Genomic DNA, 13,257 nt, shown 5'->3' on the forward strand with positions numbered 1-13,257 from the left:
AATGGGGGTCTGGATATGTTGCCCAGGCTGGACTCCAACTCCTGGCGCCAAGCCATCCTCCTCAGACTCTCCAGTAGCTAGAACTACAGGCATGAACCACCATGCTGGCCCAATCTCTGTTTCTTACTCTTCATTCACCTTATCATTTATCACTTTTTTTTTTTTTTTTTGAGACAGGATCTTGCTATGTCACCCAGACTGGAGTGCAGCAACATGGTCAGAGCTCAGTGCAGCCTGGAACTCCTGGGCTCAAGTGATTTTCCTGCCTCAACCTCATGAGTAGCTAGGAATACAGGTGTGTGCCACCACATCCAGCGTTTTTGTTTTTTTTTTTTTTTTTGGTAAAGACAGAGTCTCGCTCTGTTGCCAAAGCTTTTCTCAAATTCCTGGGCTCAAGCCATTTACCATTTTCTTTCTTTTTTTTGAGATGGAGTTTCGCTCTTGTTGCCCAGGCTGGAGTGCAATGGTATGATCTTGACTCACTGCAACCTCCGCCTCCTGGGTTCAAGCCCTTCTCCTGCCTTACCCTCTCGAGTACCTGGGATTACAGGCATCCGCCACCACACCCGGCTAATTTTTGTATTTTTAGTAGAGACGCGGTTTCTCCATGTTGGTCAGGCTGGTCTCGAACTCCCGACCTCGGGTGATCTGCCCGCCTCGGCCTCCCAAAGTGCTGGGATTACAGGCATGAGCCACCGCACCCTGCCATCATTTTCTGACTATATATTTTTCTTGTTTATCATCTGCCTCCCCTACCAGAAAGTAAGCTCCATGAGGGCAGGGATTTTTGTCTGTTTTGCTCACTGCTGTTTCTCCAGTGCCTAGAACAGTACCTGGCACAAAGGAGGTGCTCAAGAAAGATTTGTGTACTGAATGGTGTCATTTACTCTACAGAAACTCTAGGAGATATAATGATCCTCTTCCTTACAGATAAGAAACTGAATGTCAGGGTGAGTCAATGATTTATTTCTGCCTGGAAGGCTTGTTCCCCAGGTCTCCCCATGGCTGTCTCCTACTCTTCACTCAGGTCTCAGCTCAAAAGTCACCTCTTAGGAGAGGCCAGCCCTGACCACCAGAACTAAATCAGACCTATCCTTCTCCCCTCCATTTCTGGTAGCCAGTGGGATTCTTCACATCACTTCTCAGCACCTAAGATTATTGTGGCCGGGAGCGGTGGCTCATGCCTGTAATCCCAACACTTTGGAAGGCCGAGGCCCGTGGATCACCTGTGGTCAGGAGTTCAAGTCCAGCCTGGCCAATGTGGCGAAACCCCATCTTTACTAAAAATATAAAAATTAGCCAGGTTTGGTGGCGGGCACCTGTAATCCCAGCTACTCAAGAGGCTGAGGCAGGAGAATCGCTTGAACGTGGGAGGCAGAGGTTACAGTGAGCTGAGGTCGTGCCATGGCACTCCAGCCTGGGCAACAAGAGCAAAACTCTGTCTCAAAAAAAAAAAAAGAGACAGATTATTGCATTTAGGCGGAGTGCTACCTCTTTCTCCATGAGAACAAGCCCCTGAGAGCAGGGATGCTGTCTGCTCGTGGCTTACCCACTACATCTCACCTGTGGGGAGATGTCCAATTGGCTTGGCCCAGGAGCCAACTGTGAACCAGATTCTCACAGGAGAGAGGCAGGAGAAGGGTTCTGATGGTCAGTCATCCATTGGTTCAGCCAGGCCCTGGAGATCCAGGTAAGGCAGCCACTAACCCTTCCTTGGTGAGGGCACAGCAGCCTTATATGTGCCACGAGTGGTCTTTGATGGTGCTGAGAGTAAGGAAATGGGAGATCTCCACCATCCTCATGGAGTCCTTCACATCCTGCTTATTGGCAAATATCACGACTGAAGAATCCCGCAGAGCCTGTGGACAGAGGAGCCCAGCCCCAGTCAGCCTACTAGTGCCCAGCCTTCCTTCCTACTGCCTCACAGGCTCTCTCTGGCTCCCTCTCCAGCTGTCCCAGCGAAAGAGGCCCATGCCCGGATGGGGCAGAGATGGGGGCCCCGTCACAATGGTAGCAACCACATCAAATGACATCAGCAGCTCAAGGAAAGCCTCTTTATGACAATCCCATAGGTGGGAATTGACGATCCTCCTCATTTTATACTTGGGGAAACTGAGGATTAGAGAGGTGAAGTCACTTGTCCAAAGTCCTACAGTGAATGAAAGATGGAGTTAGAACTTGAACCAGCAACTATGGCTTCTATAGTCAATTGCACTGAGGGTACTGACGCCCTTCATCAGGCACAAACCAGCCCTCCTCATGCTGCTGGTATAGAGGCTCTCAGAAACTGGGACAGCAGGAATGAATCTCAGAGAAGCTAAGTGACCAGCCTGAGGGCACACAGCTAGTACCACTGGGCCCTCTCCCAACTGCAGGGGGCTTACCTCATGGGCCAGCATTTTATATAGCTCCTCCCGAGCGGTCAGCAGCCAATCCCGGTCCATGCTGTCAATCACAAGGATGATGAACTGGGCAGCAGAGGGGAGCCGTGAGAGACAGGCTTTCTCTTTGGTAAATGTGTTTCCTGCCCACTGTGTTTCCCCACTGGTCTCTGCACTGCCCAGATGCCAGCCCCAGAGAAGTGAAAGCATGCAGCCTCAAGATTTCACCACTCTGCTTCCATTATAATTGTCTTTTTTTTTTTTTTTTTTTTTTGAGGCGGAGTCTCGCTCTGTCACCCAGGCTGAAGTGCAGTGGCACAATTTTGGTTCACTCCAACTTCTGCCTCCTTAGTTCAAGCGATTCTCCCACCTCAGCCTCCCAAGTAGCTGCGATTACAGGCGCATGCCACCACACCCGGCTAATTTTTGTATTTTTAGTAGAGATGGGGTTTTGCCATGTTGGCCAGGATGGTCTCAAACTCCTGACTTCAGGTCATCTGCCTGCCTCAGCCTCCCAAAGTGCTAGGATTAAAACCAGGTGAGCCGCCACACCTGGCCTGTAATTGTCTTTTCTATCCAGACATGGGAATAGCGCACCTCTGACTGTGTGGCAGAGGCTGTGCTACGTAAGCACTGGGTGTTCGTGACTCCATTTAGGCCTCACCACAACCCTGTGGACTTGGTACTGTTAGTATCCCCATTTTACAAATGAAGAGACTGAGGCTCAGTGAGGCTATGTATCTTGCTCTTGACCACAAAGCTGGTGAGTAGCAGTGCTGGAAATGGAACCCAGCTCTGTCTTGGTCCAGGAATTAAACCACTGAATTCTACTCCTGCTGGAGTAAGAAAGTAGGGCCCCTAGGGAGAAGGGGCCTACCCCATCCAGTGCATCAAACAGAAAGCTGCCAGCATTTGCCAGGAAGTATTCAAACACATTAACAGGCAGGCACTGCACTGTCTTGAGTATCTGACACATATACATTACATATTGGTTTGTTATTTAATTTTCACAACAACTTAGGGAGATCATTATATATATGTATATATAAATTTTTTTTTTTTGAGACAGAGTCTTGTTCTGTCGCCCAGGCTGGAGTTGCAATGGCGCGACCTTGGCTCACTGCAACCTCCACCTCCTAGGTTCAAGCAGTTCTCCAGTCTCAGCCTCCTGAGTAACTGGGATTACAGGTGCCTGCCACCACGCCCAGCTAATTTTTGTATTTTCAGTAGAGGTGGGGTTTCGCCATGTTGGCCAGGCTGGTTTCGAACTCCTGACCTCAGGTGATCCACCTGCCTCGGACTCCCAAAGTGCTGGGATTACAGGCGTGAGCCGCAACAACCGACCATTATAATCTCTATTTCACAAGTTGGAGAACCAAGGCTCAGAGAGGTTACATGACTGTTTGATATCACACAGCTGCCTTGGAGACCCTTCAGCCCTGGTGCCCTCCTCACCTCAGTGTTGAAGTAATATGTGTTCCAGATAAAGCTCAGAGCCTCCTGTCTCACTATGTCCCACATGAGGAAGTGGGTCTTCAGCAGAATGATCTCCTCCATGTTGCTGCCAATGATGGGACACGTATGGACCACCTCATTGGACAAGCTGGGGAGGTAGGAGTGGGCACCAAGAGCTCAGTCCAGCCTACTCCCAACTCTGGCCCCCAAATGCTGTACTCCCAAAGCAGTCTGAATCTAACTCAGAACAAGTCCGCCCAGGTTCACCAAACACCTGCTGGGAGCCAGGCCTTGTGCTGGGCCCTGGGGAATGAAGACAGGAGTGAGACCAAGCCCTGCCCTGGCTTGGACCCCAGAGAAGGGAAACATCTTAGAGCAGGCTCCTCAAACTTTATCTCTTTTTTTCTTTTTATAGAAACAGGGTCTCACTGTGTTGCCCAGGCTTATCTTGAACTCCTGACCTTGGGCTCCTATCAAGAGATCCTCCTGCCTTGGCTTCTCTCTCTCTCTCTCTCTCTCTCTCTCTCTCTCTCTCTCTCTCTCTCTCTCTCTCTTTCTTTCACAGAGTCTCACTCTGTCGCCCAGTCTGGGGTGTAGGTACGATCATGTCTCCCAGGTTCAAGCAATTCTCCCGCCTCAGCCTCCTGAGTAGCTGGGATTACAGGCGCACGCCCCCACGCCCGGCTAATTTTTGTATTTTTGTAGAAATGGGGTTTTGCCATGTTGGCGGGGCTAGTCTCAAACTCCTGACCTCAAGTGATCCACCCACCTCGGCCCCCCAAAGTGCTGGGATTACAGGCGTGAGCCACCGCATCTGACCATGGTTTTGCTTTTTTTTTTTTTTTTCCTTGAGATGTAGTCTCTCTCTGTCGCCCAGGTTGGAGTGCAGTGGCACAATCTCAGCTCACTGCAACCTCCGCCTCCCTTTGTCACCCAGGCTGCAGTACAGTGGTGCATTCTCAGCTCACTGCAACCTTTACCTCCCGGGTTCAAGTGATTCTCCTTCCTCAGCCTCAGAGTAGCTGGGATAACAGGCATGTGCCACCACCTCCGGCTAATTTTTATATTTTTTTAGTAGAGACGGGGTTTCACCATGTTGGCCAGGCTAGTCTCGAACTCCTGCCCTCAGGTAGATCCACCCGCTTCAGCCTCTCGAAGTGCTAGGATTACAGGCGTGAGCCACCTTGCTCAGCCCTTTGTTGTTGTTGTTGTATTTTTAGTAGAGACGAGGTTTCACCATGTTGGCCAGGCTGCTCTTGAACTCCTGATCTCAGGTGATCCGCCCGCCTCGGCCTCCCAAAGTGCTGCGATTACGTGCGTAAGCAACTGCGCCCTGCCATGGTTTTGCATTCCTAATAAGCGTTCAGGTGATGCCTATGTGACTAGTCTGTAGACCACACTTTGAGAAGCGAGAGTTTAGAAAAATGAGACAGACACAGTGAGGGACACCAGAGAGGTGCTTTGTTTAAAGTGACATAGAAAATATACACATGCTTTTATATGTAAATAATGCTTCTGAAAAGTTACCGCAAAGTTACAATAGGAGGAAAACTAGTTACCGCAAAGTTACAATAGGAGGAAAACTAGGAGCTAGAGGCAAGAAGGAAACTTACTTTTCACTGTGTATTCCTCCATTGTTTGAAATTTTCCTTTATAATTTTTTAAAATCATTACATGTATTACTTTTTCATGGAAAAACTTCTCCTAAGTAAATACTTTGGAGGCTGTAAAATGGGAGAGGTGCCATCCAGAGAGCGAATATCGGGGAAAGCTGCGATCGGTATTTACTCAGCACCACCCATATGTGCCAGGCTTGCTAGACCAGGAGCTACAGAGCCTCAGTGAGCCTTTGGGTTTGAAGAAGGGGAAGAAAGTTAACTGGCAGAGGGGACAGGGATGAGAAAGGAGGGACCTGCCGCTAGAGGGAGCGAAGAGCACGGAGGCAGCTTGGGACACTTGGCAGGCCTGGAGCTGGGTTTGGCAGGGGCCCCGGGAAGATGAAGGAAAGCAGTGGGAGCTAGGGTTGCCTGTACGGTGCAGGATTTGAATGCCAGACCGAGGAGCCGCAGTACTAGGAAGGTCCAAGCAGCGTGCCCAATCGCTCCTCCGGACTACAGAGGAGCCCGGGAACCCAGGGAAGAGCTCCAGTGATTGGTCCCCATGCCTGTCATTCTGGTGGGAGGCCCAGCCCTCTACCCTCCCCGCCCGAGAGTCACTTACAACCCGTAGAGAATGGTGGTCTTTCCTTCATTGTCCAGTCCCACGATGATAACCTTGTGCTCTGGAAGCGTCGGAGGAAGGGCAGCGTCAGGGCCAAACCCGATGACCAACGGACTGTGTGCCCCCACCAGACCTCCCAGGAAGGAGATAGCGCTCCCCGCAGGCTGGGGACCTCTGCCCACATTACCGCGTCTGCTTCCCACCCAGCTCCGACACCTGCCCCACTCCGGGACGGTGGAAAAGACAGCTGAGCCCCCACCTCCCTTCACATTCTAGAAAAGTGTCTGAAAGGCCCAGGGCGCTTCTGGGCTTGCCAAGAGACGATGTCTAGAAAAAGAGTCTAACGCGAAGTCACAATCGCAGGAAACCCGCAGCAGCCCCCCATCCCCGCCGCTGGCGCCGTTTAGCGGGGAGAAAGGAGGCTCGCCCAGCTTTGCGTCCTGGGGCGCACCGAAGCGCCGGGACCCAAGAGGAGCCGTCAGGGACGGGGGCAGGGGAGGCCGCGGGGCAGTCGAGGAGCGCCCATATACGACCCTCGGAGCCCGAGGTCCCCCCGTGCGTCCGACCACAGATCAGAGGAGTCCCAGAAGAGAGCGAGATCAAAGCGCTCGCTTGGATGCCCTGTGCGCCCCTTACCCTGGTTCCCAGAGATGCTCATTAACTTGGGGATCAGCTGTCCCATGGCACTTCCCGGGCCCGACAGGTGCAGGAGGGCTCAGCGGCCTCAGGAGCGGAGTCGGCCCTGGTACTCGGAGGTCCTCTCCCCCTGGGAGGGTCTGGCAGGTTTTGCCTATGAAGTTAGGGAAGCCCCACGCGTCACCAACCTGACCTGGGAACCCTCTGGGACGCTGGCCCTTAGCGGGCGCTATGAACACACCAGTGACTAAGGGCTGCCTGTCCCGGGCCCGAGAGGTGCAAGGAATATGGGGGTTCCAGGCTCCAGCTCTCCCCCTCGCCCTGCGAAAACTCCAGAGTTCTCCGGGTGGACTGCTCCACCACCGCAAATCAGGGGAGACTCAGCCCTGCGCGCGGAACCGGATCCCAGCTCTCCCTCCTCTGAGTGCCATGTCTAGGGCACTAGACTGAAGCAAAACCCCAGGCGACCCACTTTCTGTACCTACCAGCTGTGTAGTACAGACAGGGCTCACCGAACTTCTCTGAGCTGGGAGAATATTCCAACCCTCCACAGATCTGCAGTCGGTTCACTAGCGTGGGTCTTGTGGGTCCACTCAAAGTGCGTTCCCCTGGGGAAGGGCAGGGTCTCCCCTTGATGCTTGGCAACTTCTAGGATAAATCAGTGCTCCTACAATTCACGGACAAACCTACTGCCCAGGCACAGCTTCCTGATCCCCAAAAGTGGGCGCCTGAAGACAAGGATGGAGCATGAAGAGAGATCCTCCAGCTGGAGACCCTGCAGAGAGGCCCCAGATACCTGGCAGAGGAGTACATGGGCCGACAGAGAACCAGGAGGCCAGGCTTGAGGAGGGAATGGAAGGCGGAGTTTCCTGCTGTTGCTTGTGAATTTCTTTCTTTGCTTAAGCTGGGGGGGAAAAAAAAACAAAAAACAGATAACGAAAGGAGAAGTCCAAAAGGCAACGTGCCCTCAGGCTGCAGGAATGGTTAGCAGGAGATCCAGTCAACACACCAGGGAGCCAGCCCCTTCCACCCCACTGCACTGCCTTCCTGCAGCCTCCACTAAGGTAACGACCCTCCATTAAGGTAACAACTTTCTAGCTGGTCTCCCTGCCTCTACCTCTCCTTTCCCAGGGCATCCTCTCCATGGCCCTATTAACCTTCCTAAAGCACAGCTCAGGGTCTGTAACTCCCCCAGCTCATAGATCTTCAATGGCTCCCTATTGCTCACTGGATTCAGATCAGTCTCCACTTGACATTCAAGAGCCTCCACAAACAGCCCCCACCTGCCTTCACAGGTTTATCTCCGAGGCTCTGCATCTACTGGTTCCTGCCTACACATGCTCAGCTCTTTCTGATGGTGCCTTTGCTTCTGCATTTCCTCCTTGAGTGCCTTTCACCTTCTCAGAAAGGAGAATGCCTGAGACCCATTAGCTCTCCTGCCATAAAAGCCACCTGCTTCCCCAGCCCTGGCTTGGTTCTCCAGCCACATGGGGCTTCTCCCTACACTGGGATTATAGACGGGCAAGTCTGTTTCCTCCCATCAACTGTGAGTCCGAGGGTGGGATTCATATCTTGTTAACCAGCGTATGACCCACCCCCGCCCCCGCCCAACCCCTCCCTGCCTGGTCCAGAACCCTGCACACAGGAGGAATGTGTTGCTGTCAGACTGATGTAGAATGAGTTAAGCTACAGCCTGAGAAATGGCACTTGGAGTATTAAAAAAGGAATGTGAACACAAGTTTAAGAGGATTGAGGAAGGCTGGGAAGTTTGAGGGAAGAAGAAGGAAAATAGCTCACTAAATACAGACTTTCATCCCACCCAGCTTGGTGCCCAGAGTTAGAAGGATAGAGTTGACTGCCAGAGCCCATCTGGGCTGATTGCATTTCAGCCTTAGGAGAGAAGGAGCCAAGTCTGGGGCTAGGGGGTGGGGCACCGAGGGTGCTGAGGGAAGCAGCAGTGTCTTAAGCATTTTACCATCTGTTTCCTGGGGGTAGGGGGATGGGGGGAGGAACATCTTAGTGCATGCTGCCCTCCCCACCTCCTCTTTGCAGAATTGAAAGTAACACTCTGCAAGCTGGAAACACATTCAGTAAACAGACAAGGAGAGGGCATCTCTCTGAGCATACTCTGGCTCTGGAAGCTGCCTGATAAAAAAAATTATAATAATTAAAAGAGAAAAGAAGAAAAAAAAAGAAAAGAAAATAGAAAAACAGACTAGAAGATCTGCCTCCACTTTGAGGCCCAGGACCTGGATCTTAAGAAGCATTCATTCATTCATTCATGCATTCATTTGACAAATATGAGCCAGGAATTATATGAAGTAGACAAAACAGACCCAGTCCAGGTCTTTATGTTTTTGTTTTGTTTTGTTTTTTTGAGACAGAACCTTGCTCTGTCACCCAGGCTGGAGTCCAGTGGCAGGATCGCGGCTTACTGCAGCCTCAATCTCCCAGGCTCAAGTGATCCTCCCACCTCAGCTTCCTGAGTAGCTGGGAGTAGAGGTGAAAGCCACCACTCCCAGCTAATATATATATATATATATATATATATATATATATATATATATATATATATTTTTTTTTTTTTTTTTTTTTTTTTTTTTTTTTTTGTAGAGATGGGCTTCGCCATTGGTCTCCAACTCCTGGACTCAAGCAATCTCCCGTCTCAGCCTCCCAAAGTGCTGGGATTACAGGTACGAGCCCCTGCTCCCATTCCCAGTCTGGGTCTTTATGGAGCTTGTGGTCTAGAGGGAGAGACAGATACACACACACACCCCTCTGAGAGACAGTAGGAAAGCCTGATTTAGAAGGAAAGCAAGGCACCCTTCTCTGAAGAAAATGAGAGGTGAACCTAGCTGGACTTTCTGGGTCGAGTGGGGACTTGGAGAACTTTTCTGTCTTACAAGAGGATTGTAAAATGCACCAATCAGCGCTCTGTAGCTAGCAAGAGGATTGTAAAATGCACCAATCAGCGCTCTGTAAAAACACACCAATCAGTGCTCTGTAGCTAGCAAGAGGATTGTAAAATGCACCAATCAGTGCTTTGTAAAATGCACCAGTGCTCTGGCAAATGCACCAATCAGCACTCTGTAAAACGCACCAATCAGCAGGATACTAAAAGTAGCCAATCACAGGGAGGATTGAAAAAAAGCGCACTCTGGCAGGGTGCGGTGGCTCAGGCCTGTAATCCCAGCACTTTGGGAGGCCAAGATGGGCAGATCACGAGGTCAGGAGTTCGAGACCAGCCTGACCAACATGGTGAAACCCCATCTCTACTAAAAATGCAAAAATTAACCGGGCATGGTAGTGCCCACCTGTAATCCCAGCTACTCAGGAGGCTGAGGCAGGAGAATTGCTTGAACCCGGGAGGCGGAGGTTGCAGTGAGCTGAGATCGCGCCATTGCACTCCAGCCTGGGCAACAGAGTGGGACTCCATCTCAAAAAAAAAAAAAAAAAGAAAAGAAAAGAAAAGAAAGAAAAGAAAAAAAAAAAAAGAAAAAGAAAAAAGCACACTCTGATAGGACAGAACCGGAACATGGGCGGGGCCAATAAGGGAATAAAAGCTGGCCACCTCCCAGCCAGCAGCGGCAATGTGCTCCGGTCCCGTTTCACGCTGTGGAAGCTTTAGTTCTATTGCATTCTTTTGCTCTTTACAATAAATATTGCTGCTGCTCAATCTTTGGGACCGTGCCATCTTTAAGAGCTGTAACACTCACCGTGAAGGTCCGCGGCTCCATTCTTGAAGTCAGCGAGACCACTAACCCCACCAGCAGGAACCAACTCCGGGCACAAAAAGATTATTGGAGCTAAGACAAAATTTTTCTCTAAGATACTGAACTGGGACAGCCCCTTGTCCCTGGACCATGGTGGCCTCAGCCTAGTTCTTTTTAGTGTAGAACAGTGGAAATCTTAAGCCACACGTAGGACCTGGGCCTCTCCCACATCAGCTCATTCTGGGACAGAATCCACTGCAAAAACAGGAGCAGCTAGTCAGGGAAGAAAACAAAGGGTCCCAGGTAGTAGGATCCCCCAGTCCCTTGGTTCCTGCCGGGTCTCAGCTGACTTCATGGTTGTCGAAATCCTCACACACGGACAACCACTAACTTGTTGATGGTGTAGCCAGAGTTAATTGAGACCTTCTGATTACCAAGAAACAAGAATCTGCCCCCATCTCTCATTATCTTCAAGCCAGCTAGAAATGCCTTTCCTGCAAGTTCCAGGCAAATGCAATTTTTTTTTTTTTTTAGACAGAGTCTCCCTCCATCACCCAGGCTGTAGTGTAGTGCCTCCATCTCAGCTCACTGCAACCTCCCCCTCCTGGGTTCAAGCGATTCTCCTGCCTCAGCCTGCCAAGTAGCTGGTATTACAGGCGCCCACCACCACACCCAGCTAATTTTTGTATTTTTAGTAGAGATGGGGTTTCACCATGTTGGCCAGGCTGGTCGTGAACTCCTGACCTCAAGTGATCCACACACCTTGACCTCCCAAAGTGCTGGGATTACAGGTATGAGCCACCGCATCCAGCCTGCAAATGCAATTTCAGGCAGAAGGCACATGGGGCACAAACACACTCAGACACCTGCTTCCTCCTTCTCAAACCCCCAGCCCCCACCCTTGCAGAAGCTGATGCATCCTGGGGCAAGGGAATTAGCACTGAACTTGGGGGTCAAAGGCACCACAGAACTTGACATCTATATATCTGAGTTCAAATCCTTGCCCCATGGCTGTATAACTGTGGTCAAATAGTTTAACCTCTCTGAACTTTGAAAACTGGAGTTAATAATACCTAACCTTGATTCAAAACATCAGACTCCACTCCAGACCTCTCTGTGGAGCTCCAGACCATGTACCCAGCTGTCCTTTCCTCTTCTCTCTCTTTTTTTTTTTTTTTTGAGATAGAGTCTCACTCTGTCACCCAGGTTGGAGTGCAGTGGCACGTTCTCAGTTCACTGCAACTTCCGCCTCCCGAGTTCAAGCAATTCTCCTGCCTCAGCCTTTTGAGTAGCTGGGATTACAGGCGCCCACCACCACATGCAGGTAATTTTTGTAGTTTCAGTAGAAATGAGGTTTCACCATGTTGCCCAGTCTGGTCTCGAATTCCTGACCTCAATTGATCTGCCCACCTGGTCCTCCCAAAGTGCTGGGATTACAGGCATGAGCCAGCGCGCCCAGCCTCTGCTTCTCTTCTTGAATGTCCCACAGGCACCTCAAACCCACTTTGACCAAAGATGGACTGATCACTTCTGCTCCTAACTTCTTTGGGGTTTTTTACCTGCTTTTGCTGAGAAGACCACCATCAGCAGTCACTCCCTTTCTCTCTTTTTTTTTGAGACAGAGTCTTGCTCTGTTACCCAGGCTGGAATGCAGTGGTGTGATCTCAGCTCACCACAGCCTCTGCCTCCTGGGTTCAAGCGATTCTCCTGCTTGGCCTCCAGAATAGCTGGAGGCGTGTGCCACTGCACCCGGCTAATTTTTGTATTTTTAGTAGAGGCAGGGTTTTGCCATGTTGGCCAGACTGGTCTTGAACTCCTGACCTCAGGTGATCCGCCCGCCTCGGCCTCCCAAAGTCCTGGGATTACAGACATGAGCCACGGCACCTGGCCACCTCTCTTTCTCTCTCTCTCTTTTTTTTTTTTTTTTCTTTTTTTTTAGATGGAGTCTCCCTCTGTTACCCAGGCTGGAGTGAAGTGGTATGACCTCAGCTCACCACAACCTCTGCCTCCCAGGTTCAAGCAATTCTCCTGCCTCACCTCCTGAGTAGCTGGAATTATAGGCACCGCCACCACGCCTGGCTAATTTTTGTATTTTTAGTAGAGACGGGGTTTCACCATGTTGGCCAGGCTGGTCTCGAACTCCTGACCTCGTGATCCACCCACCTCAGCCTCCCAAAGTGCTGGGATTACAGGCGTGAGCCACCGCGCCCGGCCTCACCTCCCTTTCTCTTATCAGCCGCCTCCACTTGCTCTCCAAGAGCCCAAGATGCTAACATTTATTTATTAATTTAATTTATTTATTGAGACAGTCTGGCTCTGTCATCCAGGTTGGAGTGCAGTGGTTTGATCATAGCTCACTGCAGCCTTGACTTCCTGGGCTCAAGAGATCCTCCCCACCTCAGCCTCCCTATCACAGCCTCCCGAGTAGCTGGGACTACACACCCAGCTAATTTTTAAAATTTTTTGTGAAAAGGTGGGTCTCACTATGTTGCATAAACTAGTCTCAAACTCCTGGGCTCAAGCATTCCTGCCACCTCAGCCTCCCAAAGTGCTGGGATTACAGGCACGAGCCACCAAGCCCGGCCATCTAACTGGTAGATGTCTCTGGCCTCTTTGCCTCCCTTCCAGTCCCACTGCTGTGGCATAAGGCAAACTCTCCTTTCTCACCTGGATTATCACAGCTGTTTCCAAGCTAGGCCTTCCAATCTATGCGCCAAACTGCAAACAAAGCAATCTTGCTAATTGCTTACAATCCTTCCATTTCTGCACACGAGCTTCAGGACAAAGCCCAAACTCCTTAACATGACTCAAGGCCCACTGTGACCTGCTCCTGCCAATTCCTCTCTGGCCAC

General features: G+C 50.8%; 1 protein-coding gene across 1 annotated transcript; it reads right to left on the minus strand.

The window, feature by feature from the left end:
• Positions 1–1,667: 1,667 nt before the first annotated feature.
• On the minus strand, positions 1,668–6,841 carry ARL5C (ADP ribosylation factor like GTPase 5C). The gene is given in 5 exon segments (XM_024235072.3): positions 1,668–1,859; positions 2,385–2,468; positions 3,837–3,984; positions 6,057–6,117; positions 6,693–6,841. Coding segments are annotated over 5 exon segments (531 nt in total). The 5' UTR covers positions 6,739–6,841.
• Between the last annotated feature and the right edge of the window lie 6,416 nt (positions 6,842–13,257).

This window comes from Pongo abelii, chromosome 19 (genome assembly GCF_028885655.2).
Source record: "Pongo abelii isolate AG06213 chromosome 19, NHGRI_mPonAbe1-v2.0_pri, whole genome shotgun sequence".
Taxonomy (NCBI): Eukaryota; Metazoa; Chordata; class Mammalia; order Primates; family Hominidae; genus Pongo; species Pongo abelii.